Raw genomic sequence first — 16,824 nt, 5'->3', positions numbered from 1 at the left:
TATGAAATACTCAATTTATTAGCATAATTTATCTTCTGTTGCACGTGTATTTATTGTGATTTTATTTTATGAAAATCAGGATTGTGTGAAAGAGTAGCATTATAATCGAGGGGTCCCGAGTAATTTTTACGAGCCAGGGTCCAGGCAATAATAAGTTCACCCCGCCAGTATACTTGGGTCAAGCGAGGAAAGTGAGACACATATATTTGAATTCATCATGTTACAAGATTATGTTTTTGTCAGAGATGTTATCTGTTGAGCCAGCGAGCGGTGAGTTGATTAATTTATTAGGAAAATGATTTGATTGTATTTGTAATTAATGTGTGCTCTCTTACTTGAATTAGCATAATTTATATATTCCAGTATTACAACTGATATATATTTTTACTTTGTGACAGGGATGATGATATTAGTTTGATATAAATCATCATACCATTATCAGAAGAGATTATGATCATAATGTAAAGGTCATTTGTTATCCAGCTACTCGACGTACTGAGCTGATCTGTGGCAGGGTTGTCTGCCGGCTGCTGCTGCTGTCATGAAGTTAACGTCTGCACGTTTGTGCCACTGTAATTGTGTGTGCTTTGTGTCTTGGCCTTGCGTCAACACATATGGATGGCTTTTCTTGTCTGAGCTGTGTCCTAGGCCAAAGTGGCTGGCTAGTTCAGGAGGCAGGCAGGCATGCAGGCATGATATTGTTTGGGTTCGGAGTGCTCTGTTTGTGTGGGTGATGAGGAGTTCTTTGTTCCGTCCAGGCTTCTCTAGATCTATAGACTTCACCGTTAATGATGTATTTCACTGCATCGAGTCCAAAGTGTCTGCGTTATCGTTACCTTGGCTTTGCATCTATATTTTTTAAATATATATTTGTATATGATTTTCGAAGTATTCTTGGCTTACCGGTACTAATATGAGATAAATTTAAAAAAAATATAATTTGTGTATGTGGGATGTTTGGCATTGATGGGTTATTTTCAAGTAAGAGAGATCATAAAGTTGCAAGCAAACAGGGGCGTAGACAACGGGGGGGATGAGGGGGATGCATCCCCCCACCTCACAAGGTGGGGGGGATGGCATGTACAATCATCCCCCCCAGGTTTTGGGGAGTGATATTTGCTTACTTAATAAGTCATAAATAATGATGATAATAATAGTTATAATAATAATGATAACAGTTATAATATTAATAATAATAATAATTATGATGATGATAATAATAATCCTCATCATTATTGTAATTGTGTTTATTGTTATTAGCCGCATTCACACGGTGAAAGCCAATTCAGACGGTAAAAAAAAAGAAAAATCTTACAAGTATTTTGTGGTTATCTTGTGGTTTGGAAACCACAAGATAACCACAAGATTAAACAGGCGCGGATCTACGGGGGGGGGGGGGTTAGGGGGTTTAACCCGCCCCCCTTGGGCGGCCCAAAAAAACAAAGAAAAAAAAAAGGGAAAAAATGAAGAAAAAAAAAAGAAAAAAAAAAAAAGAAAAAAAGAACGCACGCTGGAGAGAAACCCTTTCAAGTGCAAATATTGTGAGAAGATATTCAACTCATCTGGTAACTTAACCAAACACATGATAACTCTGGATATAACTGTGTATTTAACTGTTACTTGATTTAAAAAGACGTTATCATGCACTGCTTTTTATGGTCTCCATTGTGTTAATAGATGCCAGGAAAACATCACTTACGGGGTTCAAATAAACACCCCAAAAAAAATCGGCTCGCCGCTTCGTGGCTCGTGGACGATGCTCCGCATCGTCATTATTGGTCAACCCCCCCCCATTAGCAAAAAGCTAGATCCGCCCCTGAGTCATCCCCCCCAGGTGTACGAACCTGTCTACGCCACTGCAAGCAAATGTTGTTCATTAAAATAATAGTATATTAAAAAGTACATGAAATTGATGTCTTGGATCTAATATGAAGAGAAGGGGGCAAAAGGATTAACTTGAGCATGACTAGTAAATCAATCTTTAATCACTTTTTTAAAACAAAGTATTACAGTTTAATCTTATTTTTTATGTAATGTTCATTTCTACGATAATTCATTGTACATCTAATACACCCACTTGTATACTAAATGCACATTGTATTCACTTCCAATAATGTGATTGAGAAATATAGAAAGAAAAATTGAATCAGCAGTTAAGTAGCGACCATAAAAATATCAGAGTATTTTCAGATATTATTGGAAATTCATGAATGATCTTTCCTATTGTCTTTTGTTTTGAGAGATACAAGACAAAAATATATTGGTATTTGGTAATGATTGTAATCTGATTGATTACAAATATTTTGAAACACTACTAGTAATAACACTTAAGATGATGATGATGCGGATGATGATAATAATTAACAATAATGATAATGATGATATTAATAATAATAATAATAATAATAACGATAATGATAATGATAATAAATAATAATACCTTAGTGATAATAATAATGCCGCAGTGATAATAATAATAATGATAATAATGATAATAATGAAAATAATGATAATAATAATAATAACAATGATAATATTGATAGAAACAGCAAAAATAATCAGCATGAAAATGTGCATCAGGCATGTGCAAAACATTGACCTGAAGTGGTCTCTTTTTTGGGAGGGGGGGGGGGGGGTCCGTGTGTAGTGGATCCCTGTTGGGGTAGATCCCAGAGTGATACCAACACCATTAAATGACTGATGGCTTCATTTTTAATGGTGAGCATTTAACATTTTACTGAAGAGATCCGATTCATCCATTTCTTCTTTACATGTAAATGCATCATTTAACAATGTTAAATCTGAGATGCACGGCCCTACGTATTATCAGTGTCTGTGATATGGTGTAATATTGGAGCACTAAAACAATTGCACTTCAAAAAGTGCCTCAAAAAAGTAAAGATCTTTGAGTATTAAAAACTGGTTTTCCCCAATAGACTGAAGTGTTATGAAAACCATTAGGAAAACGCAAATTTGGTTTCGATTTCCAATCATAAATATCTTGATACAGGCAATCAGATGGGCGATCGGCTTGTAAAAGTCATGGGGTTCCTGACTGACCTAAAGGTTTATCATTGTGCAGCATGAGCTAAATCCGGGATTTTGTTTCAGAATCTGATACAAAGTTACCGGATCCCTTTAAAGGACCGACTAGAGCCACTTGATCAATACGTAACGTAATGAACAAGTGGTTCTGGTCGGTCCTTTAAAGAAGAAATGGATGAATCGGATCTCTTCAGTAAAATGTTGAATGCTCACCATTAGAAATGAAATTAAGCCATCAGTCATGTGTAATGGTGTTGGTTCATATCCCACCGCTGACATCATATCATGTCAGTATATAAACAAACCGAACCGTACCAGGAATATAAAAAAGTGTAGAAATAGTTACCGCTTTGAGGCTATCGAGTGCATAGTTATATTAAAACTTTATTCTGCAGAAGTGATGTTAGGACTGTCCTGTGACCTGAGAAGTTTTTATTGATTATAATTCACATTTAATTTCTTCTCATGATCAGAACTGTATGGTTAACATAATGATGAGTACAGTTAACATGAAACACAATTACAGGAGATTAAAACCTGAAGTTGAGGGGCAAGAAAATTAAAACAATCTAGAGCTAAGTGAGGGATCACCACCTCCCCCCCCCCCCCCCTGACAAAAAACTACACAAGACAGTGAGCAATATACCTTTGGCGAGTTCTAAAGTCTAAACAAGTTTTTGAGAACATCTACATGTAAAATATAATATAATTCAGATTAGAAACCAATAGCATACCCTGTACATGTAAATTGCACTTTTACAATGTACTTTCATTTTCCTGTATTTCTCCATTGCACTCTACAGACCATATAAAATATTTTGTTCAATTTTCAATGGAGGTCTATCATTGACAAACCTAGTGGCCTCTTTGTTTTTATTGATGCAACATTCCCACTCCCTCACAACTTGTACAACCTTTTATATGGTCCAAGCACCCTGCACCTTTTCCCTTGTTAGTCTACAGACTCTACAGTACAGGTCTCTTTGAGGGTGTTGTACGTGTAGGCAAATTTGTGATGGTTCTAGATACAACTGCCTTTCAAAAGGCACTATATTCTAGCTTAATGTAAATCAAGGAGATGAAATAAAATAATGAACAGTGTCACCAGATGGCTACTTTGATTAATCTGTCATTTACAAATATCATGCTATGGCTGATTTAATATTCTATTATACAAATAACCTAGTTTTTGATGAACTTAATGTATTAAACTTATGTCAAAGTTCTCTGGTTTGTAATCTTACAGAGGTTTATTCATATTGTGCACAAACACAAACATCAACAGTTGGCCCACGATTTGATTTACATAGTATACTATTTGTAATTTTTGTAAGTGGGAATTTAGGTTATGGTTTAGGAAATATTTTCACCTCTCTAGTACAGGAAGCAGGTAGCAAAAACGATATTGAAAAATAAAAAAGGGATCAGGTATTAATCTGAAGAAATCATATTATATCCTATGTAATATAAAGCTTCTATAAATAGAATTTAATTTCACCCTGTTTACAATAATCATTGTGTATTGTTGGGTGCAGAACTGGTGATCAAATTAAACTTCAGGTAGTTACTTTAAGAAGTCTATACACACACAGGCTATGTGCGGTGGTGGTGGTGTCAATGCAAGGCTCGGTGATCAAATGCAAATTTCTCTCCGGTTTGCTCCTCTCAACCTGTTCTCCAGGGATCTCCGTTTTCGCCCATCCAATCTATCTCCGGCCGAAAGCCACAAATGTCACCCGATATCCCATGTTATTTAGCCCGAGCTTCTGCCACTGACATTTCCGCATGGAATCTACATTATGCAAGTGTCGTCTTTCGTTACCTTTCCACGCAGATTCTCCCAGCTATATTTATAATTGTGTGTGGGGCACAAAGTGGTGTGATGTATATGTAGCTCGGTGGTCATAGTACCGGTCTTGAAATGAAGGTTTGGGGTTCTTAGCCAAATGCGAAGTGTTACCGTATTGATTCTTCAAGCTTTGATTTATGGTTGTCCTTCAGATAGGATGTACAGCTATACGTTGTCTGGTAATTTATTAATGTGTTTAAAAGTAGTTTTCCCAGGTACAAACATATCTATCAAATGTAAATTTGTCTTCCAGTATAAAGAGCAATTGTGCATTTTAATGCTGTTGTTGTACATGTAGTTATTGTTGTTCAATATGTAATGTGAATGCAATATTAGCATTGATAATGAGAGGAGGGAAGTGAAATAGTCAAATGGAAATTTGCTACATGTACATTGTGTAGCCATATACATCTTAAGTAGATGATGAACTAGTCTGTGGATATGTGATCAAGTATCATTTTTGTACACTTTCAATCAAATTCCACTACAATGCAAGGTATTTGATTACACTGCTGCAACAAATGCATAGACTGATGAAATCATTTTAGTATCCATACTCCAGTGCACTATAGAAATAGGACACCTCAGCTTGAAAGTCTCTGGCATGAAGCGAACATGAACTATTTTCCAAGCAGAGAAGAGGAAGAGGATGGGGGTGGGGTGGTGAGTAACGAGGCTGAAACCTTAGGGACCCTGGTGGCTTCCGGTTCTCTGTGCTTTCCAATCACGTCTCGCGACCCCATCTTGCGAGTATGGGCAGTGCATACGAGGCAGGTCTATGTAAACATTGTCTGCCCCTCATTTAGGGGGAGCCCTTCACATTCTAATTAAGGTTGAACCGTCTAAATGAGGTCACTACACACGAAGGGGCCACTTGTCCCTGTCGTTGAGCTTCTCTGGTGAGTGGCAAGTCTTAGAGTATACAATTTGAATTGAATTTATTTCCACAAACGTGAAATGAAAGTGTACAACCTGATACGTGTACAATCAAGAGAAAGTGGAGGGATAACAGAAGTATAAATACTCATCTAGGGTATCCCCATAAACAATTTCAAAGCAAATAGGTACACAAAGTAAATAAGTTACAAATTGAAATTGAAATTGAAATTGAAATTGAAGTTAAAAACGACATGTCTCTTACTCAGAATTTTTTTAAACACATCTTTCATCCAGATTCAATTCCAACATTTTATCAAAATACTATCATGAAAATGGGGTATTTCATAAAACGCACATTTTCTGAGTATACAACAAGGTCAAAAACAAAAGCTATGAAATTAAATTAAATTAAATTGGGTCTTTCAATTAATTATTTCAGAAAACTGGATTTTATAAAGGGTTATATTTTTATTTCAGTTCAATAAAAGTGATTCATTCTTTATCAAGTACAATTTTAGGATGAACATTTTTACATACATGTACCTAAAATTAAAAGAAGATGAAAGCATTACAGTAATACAATATTTTGAAATACTACGAAGGCTTGTATTTTCTTTCTGCTTTACTTTAATGTAAGACTCGTAAAATATCATTCAACTGTAGTGTGTGCATAAATATAAGGACAACCAGTCTCCAACCCTTGAATTATTAATTTTCCCAAATCAGCTCATGTTTTACAATCAGGCGGTGAACTCAGCAAAATCAACAATTGTTGCAAGGACACCAGAACTTCCCTAGAAGCAAGTAAGAAAGTATAACCAAATATTCATTATTCATGAAATTTCATCAGAGCAATTTTGGACGCATCGCCGCGGGTAACCAATTTCCCTAATGCAGTGGCCACAACTGTCAATTTTGGGGCAGGAGGGATGTGTGTGCAGATGCCTAGGATGGGCTGTCAGATGGACTGTGTGTGTGCATCAACACAGCTATCAATAATTTACCCGCATCCCCCCCATCCAGAGCCTCTTTCTCAATCGTGTTCAATCATTCATCTCAGCTTTGATTGGCAATAGAAAATGATGGTGGAATAAAGAAAAATGGAGGTTATATTAGAAAAAGAGAGGGATGGAGAAAGAGGGTGGGAGATGGAGAGAGGAGGGGAGATGGAGAGAGTGAGAGAGATGAAGAGAATAGTATACATGTACATGCATGTATGTATGTCAAGTATTTGCATCATCCTTCGTTTGAACATATGTAGGCCTACATCTTATGTAGGGAGGTAGAGAGAGAGAGAGAAAGAGAAAGAAAGAAAGAAAGAAAGAAAGAAAGAAAGAAAGAAAAAAAAAAAAAAAAGAAAGAAAGAAAGAAAGAAAGAGAAAGAGAGAGAGAGGGCGAAGGAGAGAAAGAGAGAGAAAGAGAAAAAAGAGAGAGAAGGAGAAAAAGAGAGAAAAGTAAAACAGGGAAAAGTGCAATTGCATAGTATCTTTTTACCAAGAAAGAAATGAAAGTGAGAGAGAGAGTAAGAGTAAAAGAAGGATACATTCACAGAGAAAGAGAGAGAGAGAGGAAGGGAAATGGGGGGGGGGGCGGTGGTGCATTCAACTATGCATTACATTTGTACAAAGGAGAAAGAGAGAGAGAGAGTGGGAGAGAGAGAAAGAGAGAGAGAGAGAGAGAGAGAAGAGGCCTTGTATGCTGACCGGGGCTGTGAAATTACATGCTTTGTTGTGTCGATTGCTTTCATTGTGAGAGGCAGATTGCATTGTTGCTTGGATGGGACGTAAGCAATTACACTTACAGGCACAGTATTTCACAAATCTCGCACCAACATTCACGGGTTTATGTGTCGCCTTGTTGTGGTTTAATTGAGTGATGGTTTCTCTTTATCCAATGCACATGATGGTGATTAAATATTGCAATTTGCATCCATGCAACAAATGCAGAACACATTGAAGTGGGTTTTGACAGCGATACAAACGAGAAATCTGTTTCTAGTTTTCCAGCATTTGTCTTCCTATCGATAGCAATCGTTCATGCTTCACTGATTTTTTGGTTAGCTGCTTTGCAATTTAATGCACACAATTATCGTTCAATGTTTTGACAAATCATGAATAGTTCGATAATTTATTAGCTGCCAGCCCTGGAAATGTGAGGTTGCAGGGGATGGGGTGGCAGTCTCATTGAGACTTAATCTATATGCACCTGCTTATCTGTAGAAATTATTTAAAAAGTGCTGTTTTAGGAGCCATTAAAGGGAAAGTCCACCCTGATATTCAGTTGGTTTTAATAAAAAGAGAAAATTTAGAAAAAACAAATTGGTGAAAGTTAGAGCAATATCTGCTTTATAAAAAAAAAGAAATGTTATGATTTTGTCTTCTTTCTTACAAATGAACTTGTTACAAGGGTGGGATTGCCCTTTAAGGAAAGGCCTTTCGTTCTTGTCTTTAACAAAATTCAAGATGAAACATCCACAACACATATCTTCATTGTGGCAACATAACATTTGGAGCCAGAAAGGCATTGACTTTAAAGCCCCACTGTCCTACTTGTAGCTACATGTACTTGCTCCCTCTATACAGAAAATTCCCTAATCGGTGCCTGTTGGTCCCCCATGATCCTCTTTTTCTTATGTTAGTTGAGAGCTGAGTTAATTAGATAGCCACCTGTCAGTGACCTCGCTGTGTGGTCCAATCCCTTCTGGCCCAGTAGTGTTGACGGTCTTTAAGTTAAAGTATATTTACACACCTTTACATGTTTATGATTTCATGCCCTTCTGGCTTTAAACAGATAATACCTTCACAGGGCTGCACTTGAAAATCATACATGTGATTATATTTCTTAATTGATAGAAGTTAAAACGATAAAGAGAAATATGTGTGCAATGTTCACACAAGAGGAGGGGATTATATCCCTTCCAGTGTAAAGATCTCTAAAGTATAGAGACAAGGCAAGAAGCAATCTGTGGAATCTTCCTTGCCTCCTTGAACCTGGTAGCCAGGATCGATGCAATCCAGCGTCTTCGTCTTCTTCTCCTCGTCCCTTGCCTCCGGGCTTACTTCCATTAGTATGCAATGGGAAGGAGAGGTGAGCTCCCCGTGCTCCGCAAATATCATGCGTGGGCTGCATTCAACTAGTGGACGCACAGGAAGGCATGCATGCTTCTCACTCTCACCCCCCCCCCCACCCCAACTCTGGACCCATCCTCTATCAGGCTCTCTCTCTCTCTCTCTCTCTCTCTCTCTCTCTCGCTCGCTCTCTTTGGACAATGCTAAGGCATGCATGCTCCAGGTTTTTTTATTTTTGTTTTACTCTGTCTGTATATTCTCTCTGTCTTTCTCTCAGGAATATCTATCGAGCTTTATTTCTTCTTTCGAACACACAATTTTCAATTGTGAGTATAATCCATTATTGAGTATTTTCATGCCAAGCCATTGAGATTCTTTCAATTGATACCTGCACTCTAAAAACGATAATTGCGTTTAGACGTTCAATTTCAGATAACCTTTAATGAAGCCTCTGAGTGTTGCTGATCTAGTTCTTTTCAGCAACCTTTCCTACCTTCTCTTCTTTGTTCTAAAACTACATCTTTAATCTGAGTGAAAAACCCAGGTCACCTAGAAATGATTTCCATACTAATACATGTAGGTACACCCTGTAGTCAGTTGCATTTAGCCACAGTTTATCCAATTCACAATATGCTTGGTGATTTTAGTCAAAGTTTCAATTTTTTTAAAAGTGATGTTATCATCTTTTGTTTTGATATTCACTTTTGTATGGTAAGGTTGTATTATTACTAAGATTTCTTAAATATAAAAACCAATATCAATTGTTCCATGATTAATGTCTCTCTTCCAAATTATTTTCTCAGAACCCACCATCAATCATTTTTTTTTTATTGTGCATAACTTGCACAAACCATATTTTCTATTCAACTAAATTAAGTTACAAAAATGTATTCAAATTGGACAATTGGTTAAAATTTGCTAAAATTATATTTGTATTTATATTTGTAATTCTTATTCTATACATATTTAGCAAATTCTGCTTTTGAATATTATCAATTTTATAAAATATTTTATCATCTTGGACAAATTATGACAATTCACCCATCCAAGCATGAAGATATGTTTTTAATTTGATATATCTTGAACTGCACAATCTTGAATGGCTCTCTCTCTCTCTCTCTTTCTCTCTCTCTCTCTCTTTCTCTTTCTCTTTCTCTTTCTCTGTCTCTGTCTCTCTTTCTTTCTCGTCCTGTCTCCTGTCTCTTACTCTGTTTTCTTTTGTCTAGATCTTCCCCTTTTCTCTGTCCATTTTTCTTTTCTAAGATACTCTTTAACCTCTTGTTTTCTTCTTATTTTCTGAGCTTTTGGTTCTTTCTATGGTTTAAATCTCTTCCTCCACTATTTCCCTCCTCTAGGACTCTCTTCCCTGTCTCATCACCATATTTCACCGTTCATTATATTCATCCATTTTATTCTTTCTCATTCACCTTTTTTTCTTTCTCTTTCGCTCTCTTGCTCTTTGCCTTTCCATCTTTCTCTTTGATTGTTCATCTCTCTTTCACATTCCCTTTTCCTTCATATCCACCCCCTGTCCCCCCCCCTCTCTCTGTCTCTTTTGTTTTCTTTGATATTGTTAGATATTTTATGATCCCTTTTCCTCCCTCTCATCCACCCACTCTCCCGTCCCTGACTCTCTCCCTCCTGCCCGCAGGTATCCCGTTAATTCCACCAGAAAGGATGGCTTTTGACTTGCGCATAATCTCACCAAATACCCCTTGAGCTGATTTATCTCACAGAGAATCTTTAATGCAATCGTGGTTCCTTTCCTCCTCCTTATACAATGTATCTTAGTTAAAGCCGAGCCCTGGGGATGCAGTGCGTACATGCCGAGGAATCTCCTTCCCCTTTTCATGAAACGAGTCTTAATGTGTTAATTCATCCAGTCATGAATATATAGTTCATGTTGGTATTGTTCTGCCGGTTGTCCGTTGGGAAGCCCTCTGTATTTTTTATGCTTGATTAAGTGCTACACTTGATTAAATATTAATCTTGCCTTTTCTGTGTTTCAATGCAGTACCTGTACTTACCCGACATCCCTTTTTATTAGGTGAACTTTTTGACAGAAGTGTGTGTCTTTAAATAGAGCTCTCCACAATACCTTGCAAGGTGCATTAATTGTGCATACACGCATAAATCCCCAACCTCTTGCTCAGGTGCTTTCCACTTTTCTGGCTAGCATAATGGACAGGTTTATGGACATCTTGTGATTATATTATTCAAGAAGTAAAAGATTTTGCTATTTTCATCCATTCCATGTGCAGGGTAGAAATTAAATGTTATAACTGTAAATGACTGTATATCAGAACTGGACTGGGTGGGTGGGTGGGTGGGTAGGAGGGAGGGAGGGAGGGAGGGAGGGAGGGAGGGAGGGAGGGAGGGAGGGAGGGAGGGAGGGAGGGAGGGAGAAAGAGAGAGAGAGAGAGAGAGAGAGAGAGAGAGAGAGAGAGAGAGAGAGAGAGAGAATAGAACAGGGAAATTAAATGCACTACCTTTTGCATTTTGGGGTTACTTTTTTGAAAGACTTGATTAGTTTTCTGAGACTAAGGATTTTTATCCCAGAAAATATCCTTAGTCTCAGAAAACCTATAAAAGGTTTTTCACCCATACATGTCCTTTTTTTGGGGGGGGGGGGGGGGGGCTCACTTGTATAGTATTTCCCAAACTGAGCCTTCTCTTTGCTACCTGCCAGATTGTTTTTCTTGACATGACAGACTAATTGACTTTGCTCTGATTATTGTGTGAGGCATTGATCTCTAAAGGCTTTAGTAGAATTATTACCTGTACAAGGCAAGCCAAGCATTACTTGACAATGTAATCCTTGTAAAGCTGACTTTTTTCTTCTTTATTATCACCTTCGAAGTTCCTCCATCCAGATTTCTTTCTTTTTGATATTCATAAACCAAAATGCATGTTTGTTCTGGCTTTTAGAGGTTTCAATTCCAGGTCATAACGCCCAGATACTCCAATTAAGTTTTTTAAAAAGTAATACATGCTTTGGAGTAAATCTTTGTCAATATTTTAGTTCATCAATCTTTATTCAAAGACCTACAAATGTCATAGATCACTAACGCCCCCCCCCTCAATTTTATTGCTGCTTTTTAATTATTATTTCTTTTGTGTGTATACAGGGATGCATACTGAGAATATATCAGATAAGTTGCATTTCCAACAGATTTGTGTTTTCCAAAGATGTTATTTTTTTTCTAATTTCTGTCTATCCTAGTTCTGTCTGGCTTGATTTGATTGATGAAGTTTGATCACAGAAAATTAATTGAGAGAGAGAAAGAGAGAGAGGGCAAGAGAGAGAGAGGGGGGGGGGGGGGGGGGGGAGGGAGGATGAGCGAGGCTTTAGCAATGCAAGGTACATGTACTGTATATGTACTGTACATAAAGAGATGGAGAGGGAGAGAAAGAATAAAAGAGGACAATTTTTTTAAGGTGAGATTTCAAATATTTTGTGCTAAATTGCATATCATGAATCAAACTTTATATGACTTTTATTAATTTACTGCACTGCAGTGGAAGAGTAAGAACTGTTAGTGAGTGTAGAGCCCTGGCCAAAGACGTTGTTCGATAATTGTCCATAAATGTACAGCCGTTATATAATCACTATGGAAATAAATCTGGAAATTGAGATTTGGGAATAAACTTTTATTTATCAAATCTAGAAGCCCTTTATTGTATCGCATTACATTCCTAAACAGCATTATAGAGCAAGAGTTTGCTTTTAGCGGCAGGCTGTTTTTCAGCAATGTAATTTGTGATCTTGTATTAGCTTATCCTGTTTTATTTTCATGAAATGTATCAATAGGGAATATACATGTCTATAGCAGAGAAAGAAATTAACTTGTATCCTTCAAATCACCTACTGATTGTAATAGCCATGCTTCAAGTTATACAATTATTATATGTTTTATTGATGCAAATCATACATAAGTTCTGTACATTATGCATTGTAAATCTAGCCAACGATCTTGGAATCCAGCATACTTTATTTGAAAGTAATGTATGGCCATATTGCATTGCACAGGAAAACAGTCAAATAAAAGAAAATAAGAAATATAATCAAACTTTTGCAGCTGGGCACATGTAATTAATCATATTTTCAACTACTTTTTTGGCCATATTGCAATTTACATTTCAGAATAGTCATTACGAACAGGCATGGCAGTGAAAATTCGCAACGTAACAAAACACCTGAATGTGTGAACAATGTAATTGCCCACATTTTATTTGAATCAAGCTTTCTGTCATTTAGCTTGGCAATGTATGCTTTACACTGTTAATTTTGAAAAGAAAACTAAACAAACAAGCAAAAAAAATCTTCCTAATGAAACAAATTGTAGAGTACCACACTTGAGTGCAATTTCATACTTTTCTTTTCCTTGCAGTTGACGGAACAGAATATTTATTGCATAAGGAAATCTAGAAATATGCATTTGTACAATTTTGATTATTTCACTGTATGACAGATCAGAATACTTATTGTAAAAAATGAAAATTAAAAAGTACCTTCAAATGAAACGAGCTGTACACTTGCTGCTTATGATTGTAAATTCTTTTAACAAACAGCTAAGCATATTCATTAAAAATGCAAATGAAACAACTCTACGGTAGACAAGCTGTTCAATATATTCATTTAGATGTAAAATGGAATAAAGCAACTTACATGTATACAACTTCTGCAGATGAACTCAATTTAATTCTTGCACCGAATAGAGCAAATAATTTGATAAACTAAAAGAGATACATAAACAACTGCTGCTCATAAATGCAGTGTAATTGTTGAACCAACAGTTCAGAAAAATAATTTCAATCAAAAATACAATGAATGAAATTGTACAATGGCTGCACATGAGCGCAATTTGAATTTTTTAAAATTGAGATTTTTTTTTAGATGACAATTTGGGTGACAAAGTCGAATGAGAAAACCTACACGGAACCCTTTCTATTCTGGGGTGAAATGCACATCCACCAGAGCCATTGTTTGCTTTGTAAATTGCGCAGGAAATTTACACACTGCCCTTGAGGGCCAGCAATTGATAGATGTGGCCTTTTACCTTAAGTAATGGAAAGGCACCAAAATAAATATATCTCCCTTCGTGAGCACTTCCACTGTGAAAGGACAGAATACCCCTTTCTCTTCGCCATGCACGTTTACCGCGAATGTGTCATAAAAGATCAATTTTGTTTACTGCCAGCTTAGTACAATGCAGAGAAGAACATGTCGCGCTTGGCGTTTGAGTCTGAACAATGTACTTCAGTGATTTTTGTACTTGTGGAAGGTGATAGAATATACCACTATTGTGTTCAAATATCCATATTCATGATTCTAATATCCCCTTGGTAGTTTAAAAAAAGTCTGTTTATCAAGTTATTAGCCACAATTTTATTTCACAACCAGTACAATTAATGAAGGGCTATGGTCAAACCCCCTCTATTTTGTTTGAAAAGAGAACCCTATAAGAAATTATGTTTATGATGTAGTTGTGCTTTGTAGTGTATACAGTCTCTTAAAAGGAGAGTAAGTCCAGTTTTCCTGTTAGTGTTAGCACTCTAAACATTTGGTTTCACTTAGTTTGGAACCATGCAGTTATTTGCAATTGAATATACATGGAGAGATTTTGTAATCCTTTAAGATTCATAAACATTCCCCTTGCATAGAATTTTTTCAAAGTAGTTACAAAAAAACTTTCATATATCTGTCCTCCTTTGGGTATGAAACTCCTTTTCTCCTTGTTTTTCTTCTTCGGGGGGGGGGGGGGGGGGGAGGGGTGATAGTGGATATCCTGCATCAGCCGTATGTGTTTGTGTCCAAATTGCAGAGGAAGAAGAGGTCCTTTGCCCTTTTGGAAGAGATATTGGTACAACGAAAGTAGAAAGTAGAAACAGATCCCATGTAACTTTTTCCCCTGCTCCTCTCCCATCTCTTTGATGTACCAGAGAGGAACAATACGTCAGTGCAGTCCCGTAATCTGAGATTTTAATTGCAGAGTTTGCATACTGCAGATAGGACCTGGTTGGTAATAGTAGAAGGCTCTCAGTCTTCTAGCGTTGTGCGATGTGCTTGTATTGATCTTTGTCCAACCCTATGCAAACTGAGCACACGAGATGCATACATTTGGTGTTTTAGATACAATTGTTACATGTATATTAAGTGCATGTACCAGACACTGCATGTTCTTCTTTTTCAATAAGTGCTTTTATAACATCCATCATTTTTTGACAAAGCAATCCAAATTTGGTCAATTAGTTTTTAACAAGTTTGGTAATTATTGTTAATAAAGTTATCAGTTTTTCAATGAATAGCAAATAACAATAAAGTTGTCAGTTTTTCTATAGATAGAATACAAACAAAAGATTATTAGTTTCAACAGCTAGCAGATAATACTTTCCTGGAATATCCATTAATAGGATTTCGGAAAATGAGAGTTGAATGCTTCTTTCAAATAATACAATTGGTAGGTAATTTGGTGAATAATGTCTGAGTGCAGTCACAAAAACAACTCACACACACTCACTCAGCGCTAATCATTGTTCTTGAATACATTTTAATATTAATATTGTCGAAGCAACTTTTAGTTTGTCTTTTTCAAACAGATATACATGATGTATGTTGATCAAAATTAGGGAAAAGACTTGTTGTCTTATGGGATTCGAATTCAAACTTGTCATCAATTCATTTAAGTTTTAGATGAGAAGTTGATAAAATAATTCACGTACTAGAGAGAAAAGCATTATTATGAAGTGGATTTGTGAACATAGAGTTGTTGCAATTCACATGGATAAACAGATTCCTTGATCATATTTGAAATAATTGAAAATATTGAATATTTTTGTGTTCAAATTACATGTAAATATCTGTTACCCAATTCAATCACAAGTTTACATTTACATGTATTCATATGCATGTAATCCCAAACTGATTGATAGAGGAAGGGGCAGATGAAGCAGAGACGGAAGTGCATGATTCTGAAATTTATAACTGCTTTTCATCAGATTCTTTCATTTTGAGAAATGAAAATGACAAAAGTACACATGGTGTATTCATATCTACTGCAGATTGGATGGATGGTTTTTCTTTCTAATATTTGTAGGAGGTGGTACTCTCTCTCTCTCTCTGTCTGTCTGTCTGTCTGTCTGTCTCTCTCTCTTTCTTTCTCTGCCTCTCTCTTTCTCTGTCTCTCTGTCTCTCTCTCAGTCTCCCTCTCTCTCTCAGTCTCCCTCTCTCTGTCTCTCTGTCTCTCTCTGTCTTTGTCTCTATCTATCCAGCTATTTCTACATCTGTCTCTCAGTATAGCTTTTATCCTTCTTTCTCTATCTTTTTTTTCTCTCTCTCTCTCTTTTTCTCACTCTCCATTGCTGTGTATTGCTACCTGTATTCCCATATTACATGTGGTCGGTGTATTCTAAATCAATTATCTCTCTATCGCTTTATACATCTCTCTTTCTATCCCTTTCTGTCTCTCTATCTTTCTATTTCTCTCTATCTCTCTATTTACATCTCTCTCTGTCTCTGTCTCTGTCTCTGTCTCCATCTCTCTTTTTTCCTAGTCTCTCTGCTTCTTTTCTTCCATATCTCTTACTTCCTCTCTGTCTTTCTTTCTCTCTCTCTCTCTTTCTCTTTCTCTCTCTTTCTCTCTCTCTCTGTTATACTTGCATATATTTCTTTCTTAATCATGATTTTGAGGAAAAGATTAAAGACCTGGGAATCACCTTTACTCAACATTTTTTTCTTCTTGAGAGTTTACTTGTGATGTTAATGTTTTCTTTCCTTCTCCCTCTTTTTGACCCCCTTCCCATGTCCGTCTTGCTTATCCTAGTTCGCTGCCGGCTCCTGAAGCAATGACTGCTCATTAATTATGGATGTAACGGCCACCAATCCTAGCTTTGCACAGATAAAGGTCAAAAGCGAGCCGGGTATTGCAAGAATCGGCACCACTCCCTCCGCAGTGTCGACTCAGCTTATCACAGCGGTACAGG

The 16,824-nt window shown here is 36.7% G+C and overlaps 1 protein-coding gene across 5 annotated transcripts in view; it reads left to right on the top strand.

The window, feature by feature from the left end:
• LOC580734 (POU domain, class 6, transcription factor 2) overlaps window positions 1-16,824 on the top strand; it is a 42,855-nt gene that overhangs the window by 162 nt on the left and 25,869 nt on the right. For 2 of the 5 annotated variants that reach the window (XM_780772.5, XM_011662586.2), the window contains exon 2: window positions 16,665-16,823. The exons of 1 other annotated variant lie outside the window; for it this stretch is intronic. In XM_780772.5, coding sequence (XP_785865.3) covers window positions 16,704-16,823 — 120 coding nt within the window. In that variant the 5' untranslated portion in view covers window positions 16,665-16,703. Of the gene's footprint in view, window positions 271-16,664; window position 16,824 lie in introns of those variants that run through there. 2 more of the 5 variants (XM_011662587.2, XM_030990052.1) reach the window with 2 other exon arrangements.

Source organism: Strongylocentrotus purpuratus, unplaced genomic scaffold (genome assembly GCF_000002235.5).
Source record: "Strongylocentrotus purpuratus isolate Spur 01 unplaced genomic scaffold, Spur_5.0 spur5_scaffold_19, whole genome shotgun sequence".
Classification (NCBI taxonomy): Eukaryota; Metazoa; Echinodermata; class Echinoidea; order Camarodonta; family Strongylocentrotidae; genus Strongylocentrotus; species Strongylocentrotus purpuratus.
This window is presented reverse-complemented; position numbering and strand designations above follow the sequence as displayed.